The 27471-nt window shown below is 36.8% G+C and overlaps 1 protein-coding gene across 1 annotated transcript in view; it reads right to left on the reverse strand.

The window, feature by feature from the left end:
• The window catches only part of slc4a10b (solute carrier family 4 member 10b), a 91158-nt gene extending 67723 nt beyond the window's left edge, over nt 1–23435 (reverse strand). Inside the window, exons 1-3 of the mRNA XM_056242708.1 lie at nt 23335–23435; nt 13389–13418; nt 878–959 (exon numbers count right to left, since the gene is read on the reverse strand). Of these exons, the coding sequence (XP_056098683.1) occupies nt 878–959; nt 13389–13418; nt 23335–23382 (160 nt within the window). The 5' untranslated portion in view covers nt 23383–23435. The remainder of the gene's footprint in view (nt 1–877; nt 960–13388; nt 13419–23334) is intronic.
• Between the last annotated feature and the right edge of the window lie 4036 nt (nt 23436–27471).

Consider the following 27471-nt stretch of genomic DNA (forward strand, 5'->3'; position numbering starts at 1 on the left):
TTGTGTGTGTGTGTGAGAGTGTGTGTGAGAGTGTGTGTGAGAGTGTGTGTGTGAGAGTGTGTATGTGAGTGTGTATGAGTGTGACCAACTGTTTAGGGGTGTGTGTGTGTGTGTGTGTGTGTGTGTGTGTGTGTGTGTGTGTGTGTGTGTGTGTGTGTGTGTGTGTTGTGTGTGTGTGTGTGTGTGTGTGTGTGTGTGTGTGTGTGAGAGTGTGTGTGAGAGTGTGTGTGTGAGTGTGTGTTTGAGAGTGTGTATGTGAGTGTGTATGAGTGTGACCAACTGTTTAGGGGTGTATGTGTGTGTGTGTGTGTGTGTGTGTGTGTGTGTGTGTGTGTGTGTGTGTGTGTGTGTATGTCAGAGTGTGTTTGAGTGTGACCGAGTGTTTATTGTTTATGTGGGTGTGACCGAGTCTTTATGCGAGTATTTATGTGTGTGTGTGTGTGTGTGTTTGAGAGTGTATGAGTGTGACCGACTGTTTAGGGCTGTGTGTATGTGTGTGTGAGAGAGAGAGAGAGAGAGAGAGAGAGAGAGAGAGAGAGAGAGAGAGAGAGAGAGAGAGAGAGAGAGAGAGAGAGAGAGAGAGAGAGAGAGAGAGGGAGAGAGGGAGAGAGAGAGAGAGTGAGAGAGAGAGGGAGAGAGGGAGAGAGAGAGAGAGAGAGAGAGAGAGAGAGAGAGAGAGAGAGAGAGGGAGAGAGAGAGAGAGAGAGAGAGAGAGAGAGAGAGAGAGAGAGAGAGAGGGAGAGAGGGAGAGAGGGAGAGAGAGAGAGAGAGAGAGAGAGAGAGAGAGAGAGAGAGAGAGAGAGAGAGAGAGAGAGAGAGAGAGAGAGAGAGAGAGAGAGAGAGAGAGTGTGTGTGTGCGGTGTGTGTGCGTGTTTACCTTCTAGCTCCTCCTTCTCCAATCCGGCTTTAAGCATGGAGCGAGTGCCTCCTCTGTCCACAACAGCCTCCTCATCATTCCTCTGTGAGAGAGAGAGAGAGCGAGAGAGAGAGAGAGAGAGAGAGAGAGAGAGAGAGAGAGAGAGTGTGTCAGTATGGAGGTGTGTCTCAGAGTGACAGGGCGTAATGGATGCGTCTCTCACTGACAGACACATTTGTCCCAGCTTCTCATCCCCCAGATTCTCACCACACACACACACACACACACACACACACACACACACACACACACACACACTGTCCTAAGACTGCAAATCTGAGTGGATAATGAACTATAGTTTTGAGGATTTTCTGAAGGACACTGCGAGTGCTTGCTCCTGAGACACTAGGCACTGCTATACAGTTGCTCAGCTCCACACAGCGCTGGAAGACACAGGTGTATTTTCATCCAGTTCCTCAATGTATTACTCTGCTTTTCTTGGGAATGAAAGTGCAGTCCAAACACAAGCCAGTTACCATGGTTACTAATCTAGCCAACAGCAGCGGCCTCTCCATGACATCACACTGACACATGTTCTTCAACAAGGAAACTAATGTTTTGTTTTGTTTCATATTTAAAGCTTCACCACAACATGACAGCAACCTTTGACATGTACCTTTACTTAGTGTAAAGCCCCAGTGCTGGACGGGTAAGGTCTCAATATTACCACAGGACAAATGCCAGGGATTTATTAATATACATAAGCATGTACAAAATACACAATAAAATGCATATTAATATGTAAATAATAATAATAAAAATCTATATAAAATGTTAAAAAAGCAATTTAGCAATTTAACTTAACATTAAGACATTAACATTAAACAGGCAAAAACTCATTCATAACTGATTCATGCATCAACAGTAATGATTAATAAATAATCTTCTATTAAATTCCCCAAATCAAATACCACAAAATGCATGAACGGATCAAATGTACAAGTTTGGGGTTGGCACAATTTTTTGTAAGTCTTTAAAAACAGTAATAAAGTCTTTAGTAAAAACAGTAATATTGTGAAATATTATTACAATTTAAAATAACTGTTTTCGATGTGAATATATTGTAATTGTAATTTATTCCTGTGATCAAAGCTGAATATTCAGCATCATTACTCCAGTCTTCAGTGTCACATGATCCTTCAGAAATCACTCTAATATGAAACATTTCTGATTATTATCAATGTTGAAAACAGTTGTGTAGCTTCATATTTTTGTGGAAAAAAAAGATAAATATGAATATCTTTACTGTCACTTTAACGACCAATTTAATGCATCCTTTCTAAATAAAATAAATGACCTCATACTTTATAATAGTAGTATTGCTTTGACTAAAAGCGGCTGCCAAAAGGCATACAAGTAAATGTCAAGATCAATTTGCATCTCCTTATGTCATCATTATATATATATCATAGCTTTTCCTCAACAATATGAACATCTGAGAACTTATGTAATTCAAATCATTTATTAAAGAAAAAGCAGTTGTGCATTTGATAGAAGATGTCTATGTACAGTATATGAGTTATGATTTTAATATAGCAAACTTTATTTAGTGGTATATTTCATGCGGAAATACAATTAATCATCTCAAAACAAATTAGTGTCATAATGAGCTCTTGAGCGAGTCTTTAATTAGCGTCTCATCAGAATGACAGCTAGTCTAATAAACAGGGTTAAAGCAGTCTCTAGTCAAGATTCCCTGCATGTCAATATGGCATAAATACATAACGCACGTGGATTTGTGCATGTGTGCTCAACAGGCATTAGTACTGGCCAGCTGCTAATGGACACACTGGTGTTTTAACGGCTCATTACTGAGAAGCGTGCAGAATTAAAACAGATGGTGCAGAGCCAAGACTAACCCTCAGAGCAATTACATAAGAGACATAGAAAACATACAATACAAGCGTTTCACACATTCACACACACCATTTAAAACTATTTAAATGCTACTGGGAGAGAAAAACTAAATTCAGAATGTATCTCAATATTTACACAGTCATTCAAAAGTTTGGGGTCAAGTTTGGGGTTTTGGGTTTTTGTTGTTTTTTTCAAAAGAAATTAAAACTTTTATTCAAAAAGGATGCATTAAATTGATCATTAAAGTGACGGTAAAAACTTTGTTACAAAATATTTCAAGTTCTCTTTTGAACTGTTCATTCGTCGCAGAATCCTGAAAAATAAGTATGGTTTCTGCAAAAATATGAAGCAGCACAACTGTTTTCAACATTGATAATAATCAGAAATGAAATAAAACATCGTACTGACCTCAAACTTTTGAACGGTAGTGTGTGTATCTTCTCTGGATGAGCTAAGAGCAATTTGTGATTTGATTCACAATAATGTTAGAACTAAAATACAATATTTAAAAAAATGAAGGCACAAAATAGCATTTCATTATTTTTATGTATATGCATCAATAGTAATAAACAGCAATATTTATTTTTAAACACACAACAGTGTGTGTGTGTGTGTGTGTGTGAGTGAGTGTGTATGTGAGTGAGTGAGCGAGCGAGCGAGCGAGCGTGCGTGCGTGAGTGTGTGTGAGTGTGTGTGAGTGAGTGAGCGTGCGTGCGTGCGTGTGTGTGTGTGTGAGTGAGTGAGTGAGTAAGTTCACACCCCCACACACACGTACTCAAGGAAACAAACCCAAGGGCACCTTTGCGAGACGATGAGTGTATGAAACACACGTGTGTGAGTGTAACTGTGTGTAGAGCAAAGAGACTCAGACTCACATATAAATGCTCTTCTGTTTGACTACAATGATGAAATAGTACGATCATCACATATTAATCCACACCGGAGCACACACACACACACACACTCTCTCTCTCTCTCTCACACACACACACTCAAACAAACACACACACACACACACACACACACTCTCTCTCACACACTCACTTTTTTTTCACTCGTTTTTCGACCTTGGATGCATGCAAACCTGTTTTAGGAGACCCAACAAAATTAGAAACCTTTAAAATAGCATAATGGGGCACTTTCTTTAAAAAATAAAAACTACTGACGAAACTCTTACTACCCCAGAGCTATTAAAGAGCAATAACGTGTGTGTGTGTGTGTGTGTGTGTGTGTGTGTGTGTGTGTGTGTGACAGCTGTATATAGCAGCTCTATATGCTCTGCATCCTGAGATGAACTGACCGTTCCAAGTGCTTAAAATAAACACTTTCCCGTCCGATCAATAAACAGAGCAGCTTCCATGTAACTGACCCAATCCTTCAGGAGGCTGAACATTCAGATCAATGCGCTGCAAAGTCACCAGGCGTTTAAAACGGCATGAAGAATCTGTGACTGCACAGTTAGCATGTCGGTCAGACAGACGTTTCAGTTCTTGGCCAGATGAAGACAGATAATCAAAAGTCTGGCAACAGAAGGATAAGATAAGTCACCATCTTATTCCTCCTCATATCCTCGTGTGGATCAGAGGGATTCCAGCTGGCGGAAAGAGACTGCTATGGTATAATTTTAGCAGCAGACGATTCTGAAAAATAACACTTGAATAATTAGAGCTCCTGTTTTCTCAGAATACAGGTCCATTATTCCTGAATATAATCTCGCTTTTGTGGAAATGTCCAAAGAAAAACAACTTTGGATTTTCCCCCCAAATAACAGAGAGCAATCAGCTTAATTTTAATGCTTGTTTACAAAAAAAATTGGACACAAATTGACATGAAATCCTCTTAGTCTTTTGTGCACTTAAACCTTGTGAAAGGATAAACTCACAGAAGATGGAAAGTTTAGATTTTGATAATGGCTCAATACTATAAGAATGTGATAACAAAAAATGCTCAGTCATCTAAATTTTGGATAAATATTCTACTTTTAACTATACTGAACTATAGATTGAAGTAGGCTACTATTGATTCTTTTTGGTAATGAATTAATAAAAAGTATGTCTATAATCAACATATTTTGTTCGCCATCTTAAAACGATTTTTTTATTGACCTGAATCGCAATGAATTATGGGATCGCCTTCTACACAATAGATCCATACAATGTTGAGTTACAATTTGGCATTTTGAATCTATGCCATTTTGAATCTAAAGGCCTGTTCACACTGGGACGAATTTCGCGCGCGATATTCGCCGACGTTTAACGCCTCGTGACTAAACAAAGGGCGCCAATGTGAGTGTGCACACCACACGGAAAACGCCACGCGTAAAAGCGTCATTTTTTAAAAAACGCCTCGGGTTCGTTTTTTTAGTTTGACGCGCCGCGTCAAAAACTATCCGACCAATGAGATTGGCGCTTTTGCTCACGTGTCTGGAACTTCTGAAGTTACAGTAAAACACAACTTGGGGGCGCTCAAACACAAAACGGTCTTGCCGAGCACACATACGTAACCGCGAAGAAGATATACGCCAAGTAGCGTCTACACTGCCGGGAAGAAATAAGACGAGGAACATGCAAGGGGGTAATCTTTCGACCGGAAGTTGAAGCCGGCCGGGTGCCGCCATCTTGTAGCAGAACTTCACTTGCGTTAGCATTTCCATTGACTCCCATTCATTTTGGCGTCACTTTGACAGCGAATAACTTTACATCTGAGGCGTTTAAAGACTCCATTTGTCCATTATTTATTTCTAAAGAAACACGACAATGTATAAAAGGCTCCATTACTTTGTATCTTACGTTATGGCCCCGTAGAAGCCGTTTTTTTAAAAATAAAGGCTAACGATTGCGTCATAACACGCGACTCTCTGGCGCACACTAGAGAAAATTACCGTATAGACAGAAGTAGAAGCTCGCGCGCAATCTGGGGGACGTGGAGGCATAAAGTCAAGGGAGAAGCCCATAGAGAGTTGTAAAGTTGCTCCTGCTGCTAGCTCATGGATAGCTAATACTCACGATCTCCGGCTCTGCAAGTTTCGGAAGGGAATGATTCAGATTCCTCTTGGCACCGCTACTAGAAGATTAACGTCTGTCAGACAGGTTGCTCACGTCATCAAGCTTAGTTTGAGTCGGTTTGAGTCTGCGCGTCAGGAACGGAAGTGCTCAAAAATCGCTAAAAATGGGCTTCAACTGTCTCAACTGAGTTCCAATGAGATCGCTCTGTCCATTTCTTATACTGTCTATGGGAAGATGCAAGGCAAGATGAATGTAGAGCTGCTGGTCTCGTTGGTGTCGGAACATAAAGAACTATATCACAAACGCGACAGCGACTACAAAATAGGACTATTTCTGTTTACATTAAGCGCCATCTAATGTCAGGGAATGAATTGGCATGTTCACTCGGCTCATCGTCAGAGAAAATCGCTTGGGTGTGAACACAAAAAACGAGTTGAAAAACGCTGGCGAATAACGTGCGCCGATACGACCTATGCTGCTGCTTACAGCCTTAAAGCGATAGTTCACTAAAAAAAATTAAATTCGGTAATCATTTACTCGCCCTCAGTTTGTCCCAAACAAGTATGAATTTCTTTCTTCTGCTGAACAACACAAAATATATTTTGAACTGTTGTTCCCAAACAGTTGGTGGACCCCATTGACTTCCATAGTATTTTTTCCCCCTGTTTGTTTACCCATATTCTTCAAAATATCTTCTTTTGTGTTCAGAAATTCATACAGGTTTGTAACAAATTGAGGGTGAATAAATTTGCCATTGCAATTTATTAGGTGAGCTATCCCTTTAACTATTAGGAACACATCTATGATGCCATCAAATTTATTCATTTAGCAGAAGCTTTTATCCAAAGCGACTATATAAAACGTTGCCAATATAGACAATAAATGCCCTAAATAAAGGACACAAGTGCCTGCAATTGCAATGCATCATGGGTTAAAAAATAGTCCCAACCTGATAAAAGCTATTTTGGAAAAAAATCTGTTTTTCTGTCCATACAGTGGAAGTCAATGGGGTCCAATGTTGTTTAGTCCCCAACATTCTTCAAAACATGTTCCACAAAATAAGAATGCATAACTGAGTAAATGATCAACTTTTCATTTCTGGGTGAATATCTCTTTAAAGCAGCATGAGGTCATGAGATTAGCGAGCGTCCCGTGATGGTCCGCATTGATTTAATTGGATGAAGCAGATAATCATATTGAGCATCCTGAAAGTGGCAGATGGAGGAGAATATCACGACCAGCTGTAAACGCTGGAACAGCCCACAGATGAGCTCTTTTACTACGTCAAGTCAATTATATTTCTATTGCGCTTTTCACAATACACATTGTTTCAAAGCAGCTTTACAGAAATGTTAATGCTTATAATATCTTAATATCTCCATGTGTCCAGGTGTTCGGAGATACTTGCAGTAGTTGTGTAACTCATTATTAATAATTAATTTGTTAATTCATTCGGTGAATATGCATATAATACTTAAATAGCTGTTTGACGTGAGATACACAGTCAAGAGTTGACAAAATAAAAATGCTAAAAATGGGGCGCTATACTGAATTTGCATGAACTATTTTCTTCAGACAGATCTATACTAATGTCAAGCCAAAATAAAGTTGAACAGAATCTTGCTAGAGCATGTTAGTTAAATATGTTTATAACTGGCTGAATAAATAACACTCTAATTTAATGGCAAAGATATCTGAAGTATAAACCCCCCCCAAGCAAAATGGTTGGAAAATGTATTTATAAAAAAGTAATGTAAGTTCAACGGAACCCCTTTTCACCAATATTTTTCAGTATTTAATTACATATATTTTAGTTAGCATTTCTTCCGCTTTAGTTTGCCATCTAAGAAGGACTTTTTTATTTTGCAGTGCATTATGGGATTGTCTCATCATAGCATGTGATGCTGCCTTAGAAATTAGCCAAAAGAAGGTTTCTTAACCTTGTAAAGCCTGACATGTAAAAATAAAGGCAGAAAAAACATGCATATGTGTTTTTTGTTGAGTATCATATTTGGGTAACACTTCCTTTTACAGTCCTGTTACATACTATGTACTTATTATAGTAATTACAATTACTTGGTAATAACTAGGCACTAACCCTTAAACCTACCCCTAACCCATGTTCATACCTTATATTAGCCAGTACTTTCTAGGTAAGTACACTGTAAGTACACGTAAGTACTGTACTGTAAAAGGAAGCGTTACCCATATTTGATACATTAGCCTTTTATGGCTCATATAGTATGATATAGTGAGAATATGGAGCTCATACTCTGAGGATAAAACACCTCAGTTTGTTTCAGAGGCCCAAACTGAGCAGAAATGTGCAATTTGGTGCACTTGCTTATACTTATATGGCCAAAAATTGAGATGAAATTCTGATTGCTTGTAATGTAAATCAATGAGATCTTCATAACAGTATAGCAGCTACCATCACAAAATTCATATAAATATCATAATCTGCCAATAATGTCTTAGTAAGATGATATTTAAACACTTAGTTTTATTATCAAAGCTCTGTAGTTTTAAAACATATACTACAATGCAATATAATAATGATTGACAGATGAACAAATAAACCTTCCTCAAAAGCCTGATGATCATATTTGATACTCACATTTTTAATGTGATTTTTCTAGAAGAAATAATGTATGGAAAATAAAGTAAACCTACTGTACGTTGCTTCAGTCCAGTAAGTGTTCATCTTGAAATATTACTAACAATATAAAAGCAATTTCAAAAAGAAAAAGAAAAACCATTTCACAGCATAAAGACACGTGAACCACAAGCTGAAGATGGAAGATTTTACAATTATACTAAAAGGCTTTTACTTGCTAAAAAAATATAAACTATCAAGGCATGTAGTAGATTGTGTGCAACGGTTTTTATCAACAAAGTTATGATCATGTTGATCATTTAGAGGCCTTTGTGTATCAAATATGATACAGTACGCTTTTTAGGTTTAGGACATTTTGGAGGACGTCCAGAACACACCTATAATGCATTGAAATGTTGTCTACTTTACAATTGAGAATGTGAAGCAACTAATTATCACATCCATTAAGCTAGTCCTAGAAAGAAACCGAGGGATGACGTGTCAGAGATGTGTGCTGGATTCATGGGAGGTCCTCTGCAGAATGCTAACCTGCTTCTTACAGTAACGACAGAGGCGTCCAGCGCCCCTCCTCCACACACCACTAACCCTCTGATCAATGACATTCAGAAAACACTGCTGCATCACACACACACACACACAACTCTCTAGTGCACTACTGCACGCTGTTAACAATGCAGATGCACAATAAATAAAGCAGTTTTAACTCAATATGAAGCGACAATATCGCTTCAATAACAGAACCAAGGCCACTAATTTACTAAATCCTAGAACTTTTGCATGCAGGAGATGCTGAACTACAGTAAAACAAGCATCCCGGTCATACCTGAGAGTCCAGTCGGCTGTAAAGGTCCAAATTCTGCATATCCCTGGTCTTTCTTTTCCTCATGCAGCATGCACTGCAACTGATCTCCAACTTCAGCGCATGCACACACACACACACACACACACACACACAGCTTACTCCAGCGATTACAGCAGGGACATCAGCAGCGCCGTCTCTCGCATGCAAACTTACACTGTGGTTATCTTGCTCTGTCTCTCTCTCACAGGGAGGAACTGCTTCTCATCCACTGCCCGCCTCCTCCCCAGAGGCATGCTGGGAATAATAAACTGCTGACCTGTCAGAAGAAGCCTGACCTTGTTCTCTCTCTCTCTTGCTTTACACTCACGGTTCTCACCAAGGAGGTCTAACAGACCAGGAGAAAACTATCTGTTAGCATTTCCATTCTCCTCAGTGGCAGGTCTCGGCTGGCGTGTGGACAACTAGTTGAGCCAATCACTTCAGCCCGAAGATATGACTAATCAATCTGGAGCCAGAGGAACACAACATCATGAAAATACTGATACCTTCTCTGTCTATCCTGAGCTGTGACGTCACGGACAACAGACAGGAGAAAATGAGTCTATTTCACAATATTAACAGCCTTCAAAAAGAAAAAAATATATATGTGTGTGTACTTCCTTAACTATATTTTGCGGACAAATTTGTACCCAGAAGTGACCAAAACCTCCAAAAACCTCTCTATAGGGACGTCCTCATTTCTAAATCTGGTGTAAAAATAAAGTAAATCAAGTTTTTTTTAAATTTCAAAATGCTGAAAGTTTTGTGTTATGGGTAGGTTTAGGGGGAGGGTTATGCATGTGTGTGCGTGTGTGTGTGTGTGTGTGTGTGTGTGTGTGTGTGTGTGTGTGTGTGTGTGTGTGTGTGTGTGTGTGTGTGTGTGTGTGTGTGTGTGTGTGTGTGTGTGTGTGTGTGTGTGTGTGTGTGTGTGTGTGTGTGTGTGTGTGTGTGTGTGTGTGTGTGTGCGTGCGTGAAAATTATTTCTTTACAATACTTTTTTTTTTTTTACAGTAGTGTGCAAAAGTGTTTTCTGTCATCATTTACTAACCCTCATGTCGCCATAAGACTTTTGTTCATCTTCGGAACACAAGTGAAGGTTTTGAACATGTGGAGAAACGTCAGTTTTGGATTAAGAAGTGTTTATCGAAGGGACAGAAATTTCCCTCTCAGATTTTATTAAAAATATCTAGTCTTATGGGTTCGGAGCTGATGACAGAACCTGGTTTATGAACAGAACTACTGAAAATATTTAAATTTTTATGCACTTGGCAGATGCTTTTATCCAAATCGACTCAAAATTATTTCAGTATTTCGATGGCTGTCCCATATGGAAGCTTGTTTCCGCCACAGAATGAAAAATAAAAAAGGTAATTGCGACTTTTTATCTCACAATTCTGACTTTTTTTCTCACAATTGTGAGTTTACATCTCGCAATTCTGACTTTATTTCTCAGAATTGCAGGTTATAAAGTCAGAATTGATTGATATAAAGTCGAAATTGCGTGTTATAAAGTCAAAATTGCGTGAAATAAAGTCGCAATTGCGTGTTATAAAGTCAGAATTGCGAGATATAAAGTCAGATTTGATTGATATAAAGTCGCAATTGCAGATTATAAGTCAGAATTGCGTGAAATAAAGTCGCAATTGCGTGTTATAAAGTCAGAATTGCGAGATATAAAGTCAGAATTGATTGATATAAAGTCGCAATTGCAGGTTATAAGTCAGAATTGCGTGAAATAAAGTCGCAATTGCGTGTTATAAAGTCAGAATTGCGAGATATAAAGTCAGAATTGATTGATATAAAGTCGAAATTGCGTGTTATAAAGTCAAAATTGCGTGAAATAAAGTCGCAATTGTGTGTTATAAAGTCAGAATTGCGAGATATAAAGTCAGAATTGCGAGATATAAAGTCAGAATTGCGAGATATAAAGTCAGAATTGATTGATATAAAGTCAGAATTGATTGATATAAAGTCGAAATTGCGTGTTATAAAGTCAAAATTGCGTGAAATAAAGTCGCAATTGCGTGTTATAAAGTCAGAATTGCGAGATATAAAGTCAGAATTGATTGATATAAAGTCGAAATTGCGTGTTATACAGTCAAAATTGCGTGAAATAATGTCGCAATTGTGTGTTATAAAGTCAGAATTGCGAGATATAAAGTCAGAATTGATTGATATAAAGTCGAAATTGCAGGTAATAAGTCAGAATTGCGTGAAATAATGTCGCAATTGTGTGTTATAAAGTCAGAATTGCGAGATATAAAGTCAGAATTGATTGATATAAAGTCGCAATTGCAGGTTATAAGTCAGAATTGCGTGAAATAGTCGCAATTGCGTGTTATAAAGTCAGAATTGCGAGATATAAAGTCAGAATTGCGAGATATAAAGTCAGAATTGATTGATATAAAGTCAGAATTGATTGATATAAAGTCGAAATTGCGTGTTATAAAGTCAGAATTGCGAGATATAAAGTCAGAATTGCGAGATATAAAGTCAGAATTGCGAGATATAAAGTCAGAATTGATTGATATAAAGTCGAAATTGCGTGTTATAAAGTCAAAATTGCGTGAAATAAAGTCGCAATTGTTTGTAATAAAGTCAGAATTGCGAGATATAAAGTCAGAATTGATTGATATAAAGTCGCAATTGCAGGTTATAAGTCAGAATTGCGTGAAATAAAGTCGCAATTGCGTGTTATAATGTCAGAATTGCGAGGTTTATAAAGTCAGAATTGATAGATATAAAGTCGCAATTGCAGGTAATAAGTCAGAATTGCGTGAAATAAAGTCGCATTTGCGTGTTATAAAGTCAGAATTGCGAGATATAAAGTCAGAATTGATTGATATAAAGTCGCAATTGCAGGTTATAAGTCAGAATTGCGGGAAAATAAAGTCGCAATTGCGTGTTATAAAGTCAGAATTGCGAGATATAAAGTCAGAATTGATTGATATAAAGTCGAAATTGCGTGTTATAAAGTCGCAATTGCGTGTTATAAAGTCAGAATTGTGAGATATCAACTATTCTGAGGGGAAAAAAGCTAGTCTTTTCCCCCCTTAGAATTGGCCTGATAACTCGCAATTGCGAGTTTATATCTCACAATTCTGAGAAAAGATGTCAGAATTTCGAGATATAAACTCGCAATTATGTGTTATAAAGTCAGAATTGCGAGATGTAAACTCGCAATTGTGAGAAAAAAAGTCAGAATTGTGAGATAAAAAGTCGCGACTTTTAATTCGCGATAATAATTGCGACTTTATTTCTCAGAATTCTGACTTCATATCTCGCAATTGTGAGATAAAAAGTTGCAATTTTTTTTTTTTTTTTTTTTTATTCAGTGGCGGAAACAAGCTTCCATAGTCCCAGGTCTGGAAAACACAATTTTTAAAATGACATACTATCCTGCATAAAAAGCAATCCTTCACCTTTCCCTGCTCCTGTCTGACATTAGTGCAGGCGTTAGCATGTGTAACACAGATTCAGAACAAAATAGAAGCAGATCAAAAGCTCTCAGGTTCGATTTGAGTGTCATGTGAAGCATTTCACTGATCTTCTGCTGCTGCCGGCAGGATTTTCCTCTCCTAAAATGTGCTATCTCCCAAAACAATACATAAATGATTCATTTAATGAAAATCGTCCCAAAAAAAGCCAATGCAGCTCATCTAATAATGCTGCATTGTAAGATCAGAGGAGAATGATTTGAAAACTCGCTTTAATGCTGCGGTTTACGTGATCTAAATCTCTGATACGCAGCTAGATTACTGTAACTACGCATTGTGGCACTGCTGACGTTTCAAGGTCTTTTCTGAGTAAAAACATGCAGAAAAGAAGCAAAATGAGCATGTGGTGAGCAGTGTCCTTTGAAAGATGACCGATTTATAACATCTGTGTTATCTATAGACACTACAGTGCCGCCTAAATGCATAAGCCAGTCTCTCTCCCCAATCATGCATCTGTCTTTTCCAGAATTGACAAATAATTTATGCTGACAGAATTTAGAAAAGCATTCCAGGACCATCAAATCAAAATATATTGGCAGTTTCTTTGTCAATTCAATCCAATCCATCCATGTATGATCCAGTACAGTGTGAGACACGATTATGGCATTATATCAACCATCAGAAAATATAAAGTCTATTAAACATTTCTACTCACCACACTTTGTCTTCTAGGAGAGGTGACCGCCTGCAAAAAAAACCCAAATATTTACAGATTAAATGCACTAATTACTAATTCTTCATAAATTAGCACACAGCATTCACACACATTTAGAAAACCACTTCATAATGTTATATTTTGTGCAATAAATATATCCTGATATTTCCAGTGTCTTTAAAATTAGATTTTTATTAAAAATTCAGGTTTGCTGTGCTTGTTTGTACACACACACACACACACACACACACTGCTCAAGTGTAAGAACACAGGGAACATCTCTGAAACATGCAGCATATATATTCATTCAGTTAAATCACAGCTTTTGTGATTGAGAATCACACTGAGCCATTTCACGAATTGTGTTTTGTTTCGATTAATCATCATTCATCATTAATACTCCTACTATGCATCATTTTTCCCCCTCTAATTATTTTCATGAAACACACAGTAATATGCTAGCCTGAGGGGTTTTTGGGGGGGGGGGGGGGGGGATATAACCCATTCAATTCTTGACCAACATTAAGTGACAGTACACTTAAAACTATTGTGAATCTGACCGCTCTTGTCAAGCTGGTGTTTTCAGTTCATTCTTTAAGGGACATTAGTCACAGGCTCAGAATTGTGGGATTGACAGCAGAGCAAGTGGTGAGAGTCAAAAAGTTGCATAATTCTGAACGGTATGCAAATGAGAGGCGAACACTGCTGACATCTGTCAAAAGCATTTCAAAAGTCACACTGATGCACACTTTAATTAAATTCAGCTTGCATGCTTTCATTGCACCTAAACTGTGCTAAAGAAAAGCATATTAAATTGACACCATATGTTTGAGCATTCAGACATGAATCATATATTTATATGCAACATGACATCATGACTTTGCGTAAACATACACGCCACTTTCAAGTCAAGTGGCGTGTTATCTATACGCATTTTGAGCTATCCGCGTGTATGTCCACGCCGAAACGAACCGTCATCTTTTGCGTGTATGTGTACGCCGTTAAACGTCCGAGTGATTCCGCGTGTATGTGTACGCCGTTAAATGTCCGAGCGAAACGAAGCAAAATTCATATCTACATCTGTGGAGCAATATTTTTTTTTCCTAGGATGGTAGGGGAAGACTCATAAATGGTATTAACCCCAGTGACGGGTAGGTTTAGGGACGGGGTTGGGGTAGGTCATATATTTATATATAGGCTACAGTAATGTAACGTTAAGTCAAAGGCGTTGATAAACACGCTGAAAAGCGATTATGCGTGTTGATAGCACGCCAAAAATGGAAATACGAATTGGCGTGTCATACATAGGCCTACGCCATTTCATGAGAACAGTCTGTTATGATAACTGGGTACTGAAAGCAATCCCTGAAGACACACACAAACTAAATTTCCATGCACTGAAATAGTTGGATTGATGGCTAAATTAGACCTTCATTTAAACACCTCGATCGATCCGACTGAGCTCGATCTGATTGAAATTTCGATCGGATTGTGTAGACCTGAAATAATCCGATCAACAGAAAAAATGTAGCATGATGTAAATACTTGAATCTGACTATCTTCTCAATGAGATTCAAAAATACCTTGTGCACATTCACAGTGCCATGATGCGTATATGTTTGCGTCATAAAGCATGCTTTTGATTAATATTTAGCTCTTATGTCTAATGAACTGGTCAGTGGTTTTAGCAAAATATTTGCTTAAAAAACCTTTTCTGACACAAATATCAGCTTTCTTTTTATACATGTCGGCAAGGCAGTTTTGTCCAGAATACATGTAACACAAAAATAAACGATCATGTGAATCATTAAACACAATGACTCTGAAATCCTTCCGACTGATGGAAATAAGTGCATGTAAACACACCTGACCTACTGTTGTACCTTTACAGCCGCTACAGCTGCACACACACCTGCTGTTTTAGACGGCATGAGCGGATTTCTTCTGGGTCTAATTTTACACCCGAAAAGGGAGGATTTTTTTTTTTACCAGAGGAGGTACCAGGACATCTTGCCTCTCAAACACAATAATCCTGGATATCCAAAGAGCACCAATTAGTTTTAAAACAATCTCAGAAGCCTGCCGTACATGCTTAATCTCTGCTAAAGGCCATTACATGAGCATCTCTAGTGGATTATCCAAAAACAGAGGGAGCATATTTTTGTTCTACTATACTATCAGTACATTCCCTGAGATTACAAGCTCTAGACAGATTAGTCCAAACAATACACATAATTGGCTCTCATCCATCACTGTCTTGAAAGCACATTTACCTGGTTCAGCGTGACGATCGCCATCAACAGATGTATGTCTCTGTACAGCTCACTGTTTATTTTCCATTAAGCAATAATAAGCAGCTTTGACTCACGCTGAGCGGAAAATGTTTTTCAGTGTAATCTGAATAATAAAGCTTAGCTTTGTCTTAGCAGAGAGCTTTGAAAAAGCCATCATTATATTGTCCTGTGATACCAGACAACATCATGTGTGCTGAGTTTAGACATGTCTACTTCAAAATGCAAGCGTCAAATATTTAGCGTAACCATTTTATGATAAAATATTTCCTTACACCTTAAATAGATCTACACATCTTTATCAAAAGTTTTTTTTTTTTTCTTTTTTTTTTTTTACAAATATTTACAAATATTTTTTGATATTCATGATATTTTTAAATCATGAATATCATTACTCTTAACGTATTATTGGAACTAACCTTGCCACGACAGAAAAAGGTCAAAATATATGGTATTTTAAAGAAAGTCGCTGACCTTAACACACAATTATGAGAGTCTTCAGGGGTCCTTTTTATTATGTCATTTCCTGTTTTATTGGGGGGGGGGGGTCACATCATGACTCCAAAATGTGACCCTGCATAGTGGTTACACCACTAACTTCGATTTAGCAGACAAAAGTTTTAATAATACTAAAATTATAAATTATATAAAAAATGTTACTGCTATTTTCCCAAAAAATAAATAATTACACCAAACTACTTAACAGAATTCCAGTCTTTTAGTGAGACCTTTTTTTCTTTAATATAATCTCTGGACCATTACACCACCTAAAACCTTTGTTGAAGCTCCACAAAAAAAAAAAATATATATATATATATATATATATATATATATATATAAACTCTTTTAATGTTGTTTATATATCTATGTGGTGTTTTTAATATGCTTTAAGGCAAACCATGTGTAAATTCATTAGTCAACACCATTGCTGAGTATTTTCTCCTTAAAACTGCAGTGAACCAAAGACAGTCTGCATCTCAATTCGCCTACTTATACTACGCCCTAAAAGTAAGTACTCTTTTTGTGAAGAAAAGGTAGATACTTTTGAGTGTGTAGCAAACACAAGCTTTGGGACATACTAGTATCACGTCATACAATTGCGTCTTTAACGGTTGCTCTCTGTCGCATCCTGCCAATCATCTTATCACAGTTAAAATACTCCACGTTTTATTTAATTTCCTACCGTATCGGAGAGAAATGTAGCAGCTCGTTGATCTGCAGTCGCGGGTCTTTCATGCGGAGAACTCTCATTTTATTAATGCATAATGATGCATTTAAAAGATAATGGCCAAAAGGATCTTTATTCAAGTCCACATTGTTATTGCAGATGAAATATAACACGGGTGACATTAAATGAATATATTTTTTATCAGGTTAAACTTTGATTAGTCACTCAAACCCCTTTATCTAAACCTCTCACCGCCGGTCGCGCATTTCCACCATGTTTTGTAGTTTTTTTTAACACTTTTTACTTGTGTTTGTAGTTCCTCCTCCAAATCACAATGGGTTGTGGGCAATTTTAGCCGTTATAGTGAGCACCGATCTATGGAAGCTTGTTTCCGCCATGGAAAATAATTTTTCCGGAATGAAAAATAAAAAAGGCAATTGCGACTTTTTATCTCACAATTCTGACTTTTTTTTCTCACAATTGCGAGTTTACATCTTGCAATTCTGACTTTATTTCTCAGAATTGCGAGATATAAAGTCAGAATTGCGTGATATAAAGTCGCAATTGCGTGTTGTAAAGTCAGAATTGCGCGAAATAAAGTCGCAATTGCGTGTTATAAAGTCAGAATTGCAAGATATAAAGTCAGAATTGATGGATATAAAGTCGCAATTGCGTGTTATAAAGTCAGAATTGCGCGAAATAAAGTCGCAATTGCGTGTTATAAAGTCAGAATTGCAAGATATAAAGTCAGAATTGCGTGATATAAAGTCGAAATTGCGTGATATAAAGTCAGAATTGTGAGATATAAAGTCACAATTGCGTGATATAAAGTCAGAATTGCAAGATATAAAGTCAGAATTGATGGATATAAAGTCGCAATTGCGTGTTATAAAGTCAGAATTGCGCGAAATAAAGTCGCAATTGCGTGTTATAAAGTCGCAATTATGTGTTATAAAGTCAGAATTGCGAGATGTAAACTCGCAATTGTGAGAAAAAAAGTCAGAATTGTGAGATAAAAAGTCGCAATTCTGTCTTTTTTCTCGCAATTGCGACTTTATTTCTCATAATTGCGACTTTATATCTCGCAATTCCGACTTTATTTCTCAGAATTGCGACTTTATGTCTCGCAATTGCGACTTTATATCTCGCAATTGCGACTATTTCTCAGAATTGCGACTTTATATCTCGCAATTGCGATTATTTCTCAGAATTGCGACTTCATATCTCGCAATTGTGAGATAAAAAGTCGCAATTATTATTTTTATTTTTTTTTATTCAGTGGCGGAAACAAGCTTCCATACCGATCCACAATTCGCAAATCCAACGGAAATAGTAGACCATCCGGGGACTTTTTACATACTCTTGTCAACATACTATGCTTTGGGACACACTTATTTGAATCACACATTCTGTTTAGGATGGATATGAACATTGAGACGCAGGGTATGTTTCAAAAACACTGGGTGTTTCTGACGTCACAAACTACCTTGTAACCAATCAAATCAACGTGTGATCGTCAACAAGTGGATCTCTGAGCTGAGTGAGTGAGTGGAGGCGGGGCTCATTTGCATATTCATAGAACTGCGTATACTAAATGAGGCAAGGGTGTCGAGTTACATTCAAACTATTTTAATGCATGAAGAATTTTTTTTCAAAGAAAAAATGCTTAAATATGTCATTTTGGTGATAAAAGATGAGTTTTTAGAGATAAAATTATTGACTACAGGGGGACTTTAAGAACATTTTGGGTCACCACTAGATGTCCAACTGAGTCCTGAAGCAAAACCAGTTGAGAATCATTACAAAGCATCTGTTAAATGCCTTTATGACGTCACTGCCCTTGAGCTGTTTTTATCCGATATTTTATATGTAACTGAATGGTCATTGAAACCCTATAGATCACGTGATCCCTCACTGCCTGATCTATTGCTCCAGAGTCACAGATAATCTTCAGTCACAGTGGCTCTCATCTGATTTGTGAATTAAAATGCCGCTGACAGCTGTCGAAACGGCTCTCTGATGAAATCATTAGATCCTGGATTAAACACAGACTATCATCTACTGCAATCTATACTGAAACATGAAATCTAACATTAAGAGATGTGCTAGTTAAAGATGGTGTACTAGTAATTTGATAAATGCAACTATTCCCCAATTTCACACACAAAGCTTAAGTCTAGTCCCAGACTAAAATTAACTAGTATGTGTACTAGCAACAGCGTAGCAGATCTATTCTATCAACCTTGTCATATCCACCACCATGCCAAACACTCAGAGAGTTGTCATGATAGAAATAGCTCTAGACAGAAAGAGCATCACATCACTGACCCTTAAATCATATGTGCTGAGAATGAGGTGACAAAGCATCCAACAAACAGCTCTGATACCTCAGATATCCCTAATTAAACATGTGCTAAAGTGCTTTAAACCACTAACCTGCTCAGAACTGTTTTAAGGGTCATTCAAAAGCTCCTTTTCTGCCAACACTGGATGAATAATGTGATTTGTTCCAACGTGATTAGAGTTGCTTGCATGAATGATTAAACATACACTTTCTACATTTTACTTGTACAGCATGTACAAGTCTCCAGCACACACAAATACACTCAGCAGCTCAGGGTTTGGTCTAAAAGGGACTTTGAATCCAATTTTTTTTGCAATATATAATAGTATACTAGCATTGACCCTGTAAAGCCTGGCATATGAAGTAATAGCCAGAAGAAGAAAAAAAGATTTTTTTTTTAAATGCATCCATTTACTGTACCTTTGGATGAAATCTAAAAAAATAAAAAGTTTGCATATGAGTTTTTGCTGAGGCTTTTATGTCTCATTCAGTATGGTATAGTGAGAATATGGAGCTCATACTCAAAAAGAAAAAACACCTAAATTTTATTCAGAGGCCCAAACTGAGCAAAAAATATAATATTTAGTGCAGAAGCTGAAATTTACCTGGCTAAAAAGTGAGATGAAATTCCTATAGCATGTAATGTAAATCTATAAGATCTTTATAACAGTAAAGCAAAATGCACATAAATTTCAGCGGTCACAATCCATATCACAGTCTAAAAAATGCTGGGTTGTTTCAACCCAAATTTGGGTCAAATATGGGCAAACCCAAATGTTGGGTTAAAAATGTAATTAAAAAATTTACAGTTGAAAGTGAAAGTTGAAGTTGGGTTAAAATTTTAAATTACATTTTTAACCCAACATTTGGGTTTGTCCATATTTGACCCAAATTTGGGTTGAAACAACCCAGCATTGTTTAGAGTGCATAATCTTAGTAAGATGATTTGTAAATGCTTTTTTTATGATCAATGCGAAGTCATTTTAAAACATACAATGCAATGCAATACAACAATGATTGAGAGATGAACAAATAAACCTTCCTCAAAAATCACATTTTAACATGATTTTCCAAAAAAAAAAAGATGTTTGGATAATCAAATAAACCTAAGCTGCTTCAGTCCAGTCATCTTGAAATATTACTGAAATCTAAAGTTATTCTTCTGTTTACTTTATAAAAATCATCAAAGATTTCACAACGCAAAAACACGTGAACCACAAACTGAAGATGGAAGATTTTACAATTACCAAAAAGCCTTTTACTTGCTAAAAAGCATAAATATCAATCAGGTTTTTCAGCAAAGCTATGATCATATTGATCATTTAGAGGCCTTTGAAGAGTTTTGATACACACATTTCTGTGTATTCTTGCACTCTCCAGACAAGTTAATGGTCTGATTTTTATCACATTTGCATTGCATTATGTAATTGAAGCCCTTTAAATGATATTTCCTGAAATATATCTTCGTCATAAACTTATTAGGCACACTCAGTCGCCAACCCCTTCTAGATATGAACCACCGCCAAGCTTGGACTGCCATTCATCATGTCAAACAAAAATAGAGTCCACTGCAGCTGGACAAGTGCAAATGAGCTCCACGCTCGGTCAGACTAGGCCTGTCTGAGACTTCAGAGCTCCAGCACAGCTTCATGAGCGAAGACCTGGCCTGTTAATGTGAAGCGTGCAGCGTTTGTCAACCCACAAACTAGAGAGGAATCATGTTTGATGTCCTACATTTAAATATGCACATCTGCCCCATTTACACCTGAGAAGTGGTGATCTTACTGAAATTTGATAAGATGCACCAGCCAGTTTATCTCTTTTAATTCTTTTTATAACTCTATCCACTGTACGTCCGACTGAATGCACTGTATTCTTCCTTTTGATTCTAAACTGAACTCAAATAGCACTGAGAATTGGGTAAGAAAGAAACATAAACCACTCAAAATATGATTCACCGGTGTTTTGCCAGATGCGAAGTTTATTCTATGTATCATCTTTTTACTACTTTAATTCATTTTACTCTAATTCCTTTTATAACTGTTTTAATTTCCCTTGCTTTGCTTATTTTCTATGCAAAGCACTTTGAATAGCCATAGTGTGATTATTTTAATTCCTTTCTATGTAAAGCATTTCGAATAACTGTTTTCATTTTCCTTGCTTTTATTTTGTGATTATTTTTATTCATTTCTATGTAAAGCACTTTGAATTGCCATAGTGTATGAAATGTGCTATATAAATAAACTTGCCTTGCCTTACAATCTAGATCAGGTCTCTATTTTAAAGGGATAGTTCACCCAAAAATAAAAAGTGTTATTACTTTTGTTCCAAACCTGTATGAGTTTCTAACTTCTGTTGAACACAAAAGATGATATTTTAAAGACTGCTGGTAACCAGACAGTTGACGGTAGCCATTGACTTCCATAGTATTTTTCCCCTACTATGGAAGTCAGTGTTTACCGTCCGTCAACTGTTTGATTACCAACATTATTTAAAATATCATCTTTTGTCTTCGACAGAAGTAAGAAACTCATACAGGTTTGGAACAACTTGGGGGTGAGTAAGTACATTTTGGGTGAACTATCCCTTTAAATGAATATTAATATTCATGTCTGATCTTAAGAACATTTTGGGTCACCACTAGATGTCCAACTGAGTCCTGAAGCAAAACCAGTTGAGAATCATTACAAAGCATCTGTTAAATGAAATGCCTTTATGACGTCACTGCCCTTGAGCTGTTTTTATCCTATATTTTATATGTAACTGAATGGTCATTGAAACCCTATAGATCACGTGATCCCTCACTGCCTGATCTATTGCTCCAGAGTCACAGATAATCTTCGGTCACAGTGGCTCTCATCTGATTTGTGAATTAAAATGCCGCTGACAGCTGTCGAAACGGCTCTCTGATGAAATCATTAGATCCTGGATTAAACACAGACTATCATCTACTGCAATCTATACTGAGAAGACATGAAACGAGCTAAATAAAGACACTAGCTGCTTATAGCGCTGTCATTGATGAACTTTACACAGTTATTGAACTAAACTGAATCAACATAATGACACTATTGTCTTCTGTAGAGCTGCTTTACAGCAGAATTGAACTTGTTTCATGATAGTTTTACAGTTATTGAACTGAACTGAATCAACACTGAGCTGAATAATTACACTATTGTCTGTTTAGAGCTTTAGAGCAGAGTTTGAATTTGTCTCATATTTGATTTGTACAGCATTGATGCTGTTTGTGGTGTAAAGCTGCTTTGAAACAAGCTGTATGGTATAAAGCGTAGTAGAAATAAAGGTGACTTGACTTATATGACCCCAAAAAGAAAGAAAGAATCAAGGGTTACTCTTTATGTCCGTGTTACAGTGTAAATATAGGCTACATTTAAGTACTGAGTAATAATAATTAACTATAGGGTTAGGTTTGTTTTAGGGTTAGTTGCATGTAAATATGCATAATTTATAGGTATTACATGATGCAACAAGGACGTTAAAAAATAACGTATTACTGAATAAAGAAATGATATTTTGGATAATTAATCCTATTTTAGGACCATTAAAAATTGTATGGCATTATGATGATTTAATAGATTTTCATTACAGAAAGTTCTACTGGATGACAAAGTTACTGCAATAACCGAGTGTAATAAAATGATTAAAATTAACAAATGTGTGTGATGTAGGCTATAGATACTTTAAATATAAGGCTAATTCATTTTTCAAGTATTAAAGTATTCTTAAACGTCATGAGAAAAAAAAATGCACTTAGGCTTAATCTTTATAGCAATATTATGTCATTCTGCAGATGTTAGCCTATATATTTTTTTCCCCCATATGCGAGTTTGCTCAAATTCACTCGTGGTATTCAAATCAACTTTCTTATCAAGATCATCATCCTGTCCAGACGTCTTGAATAAAAATACACATTCATGTTAATATAATCGATGCGAACCTGTGGCGAACAGACCCTCGCGCGTTAATAAAACCCCGTCCTGATCTGCAACATGCGATGCAGTGAAACACGCGTGACGCCTTTACACTGCAGATGCGCAAAACCCGCAACACACGCAATGTCAAGCTCTCGCACACATCCACTCAATCAGAACATACGATCAGTGACAGATTCGCTGGTCTTACCACGGGCAGCAGAGGCTCCATTTGTGCGCCTTGATCCTTCACGTCCATCTTCTGTACCTGTGGAACAGAGCTAGTGCGTGTGTGTAGTGTGTAGTGCGTACTGTGTGTGGCGGCAGATGATGTGCTCTGCTCACATGTTTAGTGCAGTGCTGTTATCACGAGCTCACTCACTCATAAGGGCGCATGTAGCTGCTGTGTGACGCAGTTGTGGGTAGTAGGACTTTAACTCCACAGGGGAGGGGGCATTATGTTAAAGTGCCTCACTGCAGGGCCTGATAACACACATTACTGACGTTTTGAACAAATAACTAGGGAAAGTGTGGGAGACCACAGGACGAGTCACCTGGTGGAGTTTGGTTTGCCACTGTCTGTCGCCTCTGGCTTGGGGACATTTAATATTCAATAGTAGCCTATTATTGATCTGACTGTAGGCCTACTACTGTATGAGAACTGAACTGACATCATTTTTGAGATGAAATGAACTAATTGAATAATCGGAACTGAATCAACACTGAACTGACTTTAGCTGAACTACAGCCCAAATGCATCATTTTCCTGTTATCACTGTAAAGCTGCTTTGAAACGATGTGTATTGCATAAAGCACTGTTTAATTAAAGGTGACTTGACTTTGGTCACATTTGTCTGGAATGGGCAGGAGGTTTTTGTCTTAAAAGTCCAGTTACACAAATGCATATTTGAACACTTTGTTGGCTAGTTCACCCAAAACTAAACATTTTAACTAAACATCTAAAACTAAAAATCTTTGAAGCTTGAATCCAATGTCCCATTAATCACTTTTAAATTATTGTTAGCAAATTTACTGTCGGACCATTGTACATGCTAACCCGATCTGTGTACCTGCATCTACGGATCTGTTTATTAATCTTCTATGTTTATTGAGTACTACTTTGTCTTGTAATTATATGTGTATAACTTATGTTTTTGTACCTCAACGCTTTTTTGGCCAGGTCGCCATTGTAAATGAGAAAGTGTTCTCAATGTGCTCACCTGGTTAAATAAAGGTTTTATTATTATTATTATTTTGTCATCAATCATTTGCTCACTTTTTTCAACTGTGGAACACAAAAGATGATATTTTGTAAAAATGCCTGTGTTGTTGTCCATTTGAAAGTTTTTGAATATTTTTCGTGTTTCACAGAGGAAAGAAAGTAATACAGGTTTGGCAAATGATGACAGTTTTCATTAGAATATTTGGTTTGCATCTAGTTTGTTTTTATTTTGGTGGGTGGCTAACCCTTGTTCTGAGAAATGTCTTGTGAGATTTACATGTGATATTCATGCAAAGGTCAACAAGGTCAACATTTAGTTGCCTATTTAATGGCAAAATCCCATAGATCCCATTTTCCTGTAATGGTGAAAATAATCTTTCTTGATATAGGTTTGTGTCTGAAAGTGTCTCAGAGTAAACTAGCCCATATCTCTCCTATGCATGTATGTATATATATAATAACAAGTTCTGTCATATTATTACATTTATGTGGCTAATGCACCTAATGCTTTCTTCGTTACAGTGACTCATTCTGATTTTCTCAGAAACAGTCTTAAAGTGATGATCAGTGCAGTGGTTTTACTGTATATTAAGAGCCAAAAAGGTCCAGCTACCCTTTTAAACCTGCCATCTGTACCAGGCCTGCACTCCGGGTGAACTTATTTAAGCTGATATTATAAGAATAAAAACTTCCTGGACCATGTTTAAGCTGCTTTTTACATTTAAGTTAAACTTTTATATTCTATTTTTACTCCATTCTTTTCAAAGCAAGTATCATGTACTTAAATGCTGCACAGGCGTCACCACGTTTCTTCATCATTTGTCTTGTGCTATCTTTCTTTTAAATTAATCTAATGTAATACAATGTGTGTATATATTATGGATTATCCCAATGCTTTTTGGGCTGCTTTTCCACCTATTTTTCTAATATTCTTGAATTTAATAATAATGTATTGTATACCCTATAAATGTATAGCCTATAATTATATCGCACCATAATGTTTAATCACATCACGCTAAAATATAATGATATACTATATGTAAAATAACAATGCAAGTGTCTTGTTTCATCTTTACGAGGTTGTCGCCATCTGGTGTTCGCAGTTGTGTGATACAGGTTTAAGGGTTTACAGCGATTGAATTGATTAGTATTAAAATATACTGGCTTTCTCCCCGGACATCAGATTTTTTAAACAAATAATGAATATTACGTTAATCTCACAATATTGGAACTCTAAGATAACTCATTTAAAAGGTTGCTTTATTTACTAGGCAGCCTTTCACTGAACCACAGGGAGGCAGCAAACTATCAAAAAGCATACAGGATATCTGAATTCAGAATAGGATAAAACAATCCTGTGTTTCTGTTTTTGTAAGGAAGGGGAAAAGTAAGAGTAGTATGAAATTGATATGCTATTCTGAATTCAGTCAAATGATTCGTTAGGATCAGCCCACAACACTGCACGTTTTGCATACTCCCTTGTCTCTGACAATAATCGAGCTGATTATTTGAATGAAGTAGCCTGTATTAAATGAAATAAAGGAGATATCTAATACCCGAGTACAGTACATTTTGTCCGTCTCCCTTTTCTGGACCATTCAGTCCAGGTCTTGTATAGGCAGTTGATGATTTATTCACATGTAAATAAATAAATGTGCAGTATACCGGGCTATTGAGGACCAGGATTAAGAACCAATGGTGTAGTGTTTTATAACATGGACATTTGATAGATCTTAATCTAAGTTGATATTGTAAAATGCTCTGAAATGTATGTTACAGAATAGTGTACAAAGTCTGCTTTTGGCAATAGTCGAGTGCTTATTCACATTCATAGATATGCATATTTATATGGAGGTAAATGAGCCGAAACGGATTAAAGATTTGTATGATATAAGACTATTATTATCTGTTAATGTTGTCATGTCTTAGATTTTGTGCAACACATACTACAGTAGCCCCAAAAGGTATATTTGGATGCAAGTCGCAATTAAAAACATCTGAATATAAATTGCATTATATAAAATATCAAAATAACTATCAACATCAACTGAACTAACTTCAATTTCCTGGGCCTTTTTTTGCAATGAATTTTTACCTAAGTGGTGCCAAGGTTGATCATGGATGTCAACATTCATTTTTAGGGTCAGTTTATAGCTTAATGAGGGTGTGTTGTCCATTTAAATCAAATACTTCAAATGAATCAGTTAACTGAAAAAGTCTATAGGCCTACAGTGTCTATATTTACAACCCCCATTTAAAAAATATATACAAATCCATGAGAAATCCTAATTTCATGAGAACTGGTTAATTTCTGGCCCTGATATCCTTGAGAGTATAACCATAGGTGTAGTTGACCACTAACATCTGATCTAACAATCAGAAAGTGTCCAAATACTAGGCTACCATCTTGAATCTCTTAGGCTATAATCTGAAATCATTTTTCGGGTATGGATGCCACTTGGTTTGATATTTTGTTAAATGCAGTGAAATTGATACTTTAAGCATCTGATTTGTTTACCTTTGGGACTACTGTAATAGTAGCCTTTCCCCATCTAAAATGACAGTCGAATTAAACAAGAAACCAATAGAAAACTGCCAAAAAGGTTGTTCATGGGCGATTTGCTTATTTGTCGCATTGCATGACTACATTTTATTATGAAAATGCATCGCACAGGCAACAAAATTCACATTGTGACTGGCATTATCGTTATATATACTGCTCTAAGACAGATTGAGGAAAATAGAACAGAAATATTTGGTTTTGAAATCAGCTTAGTTGGAATCCTGTGTACTTCACCCGGGTTTCACATTCTGTCATATTTATTGCAATTAAGCACACCACAATTACATTACCTTTTCACATTAGCAGGCCTAACTCGCGTATTTTCTCATGAGAAAACAGCCCATGAAATACAAATGAAAATGTCTGGGTTAGTAATTGTAATACGTGAAGTGATAGTCTATGTTTGACTACAAAAAAGGTAATGGGATTTACGCTGGTGCAGTTAAAAACATACGTTCTGAAAACTTTACAACAACATTCACAAAATGAAACTACGAACTATGATATTTACGGACAGGCAACATCAATATAAGCTCACATAAAAAAAAACGACCTCTGAAAGA

The sequence above is a fragment of the Rhinichthys klamathensis genome, unplaced genomic scaffold (genome assembly GCF_029890125.1).
Source record: "Rhinichthys klamathensis goyatoka isolate OS25496 unplaced genomic scaffold, OSU_Roscu_1.1 h1tg000746l_1, whole genome shotgun sequence".
Lineage (NCBI taxonomy): Eukaryota > Metazoa > Chordata > Actinopteri > Cypriniformes > Leuciscidae > Rhinichthys > Rhinichthys klamathensis.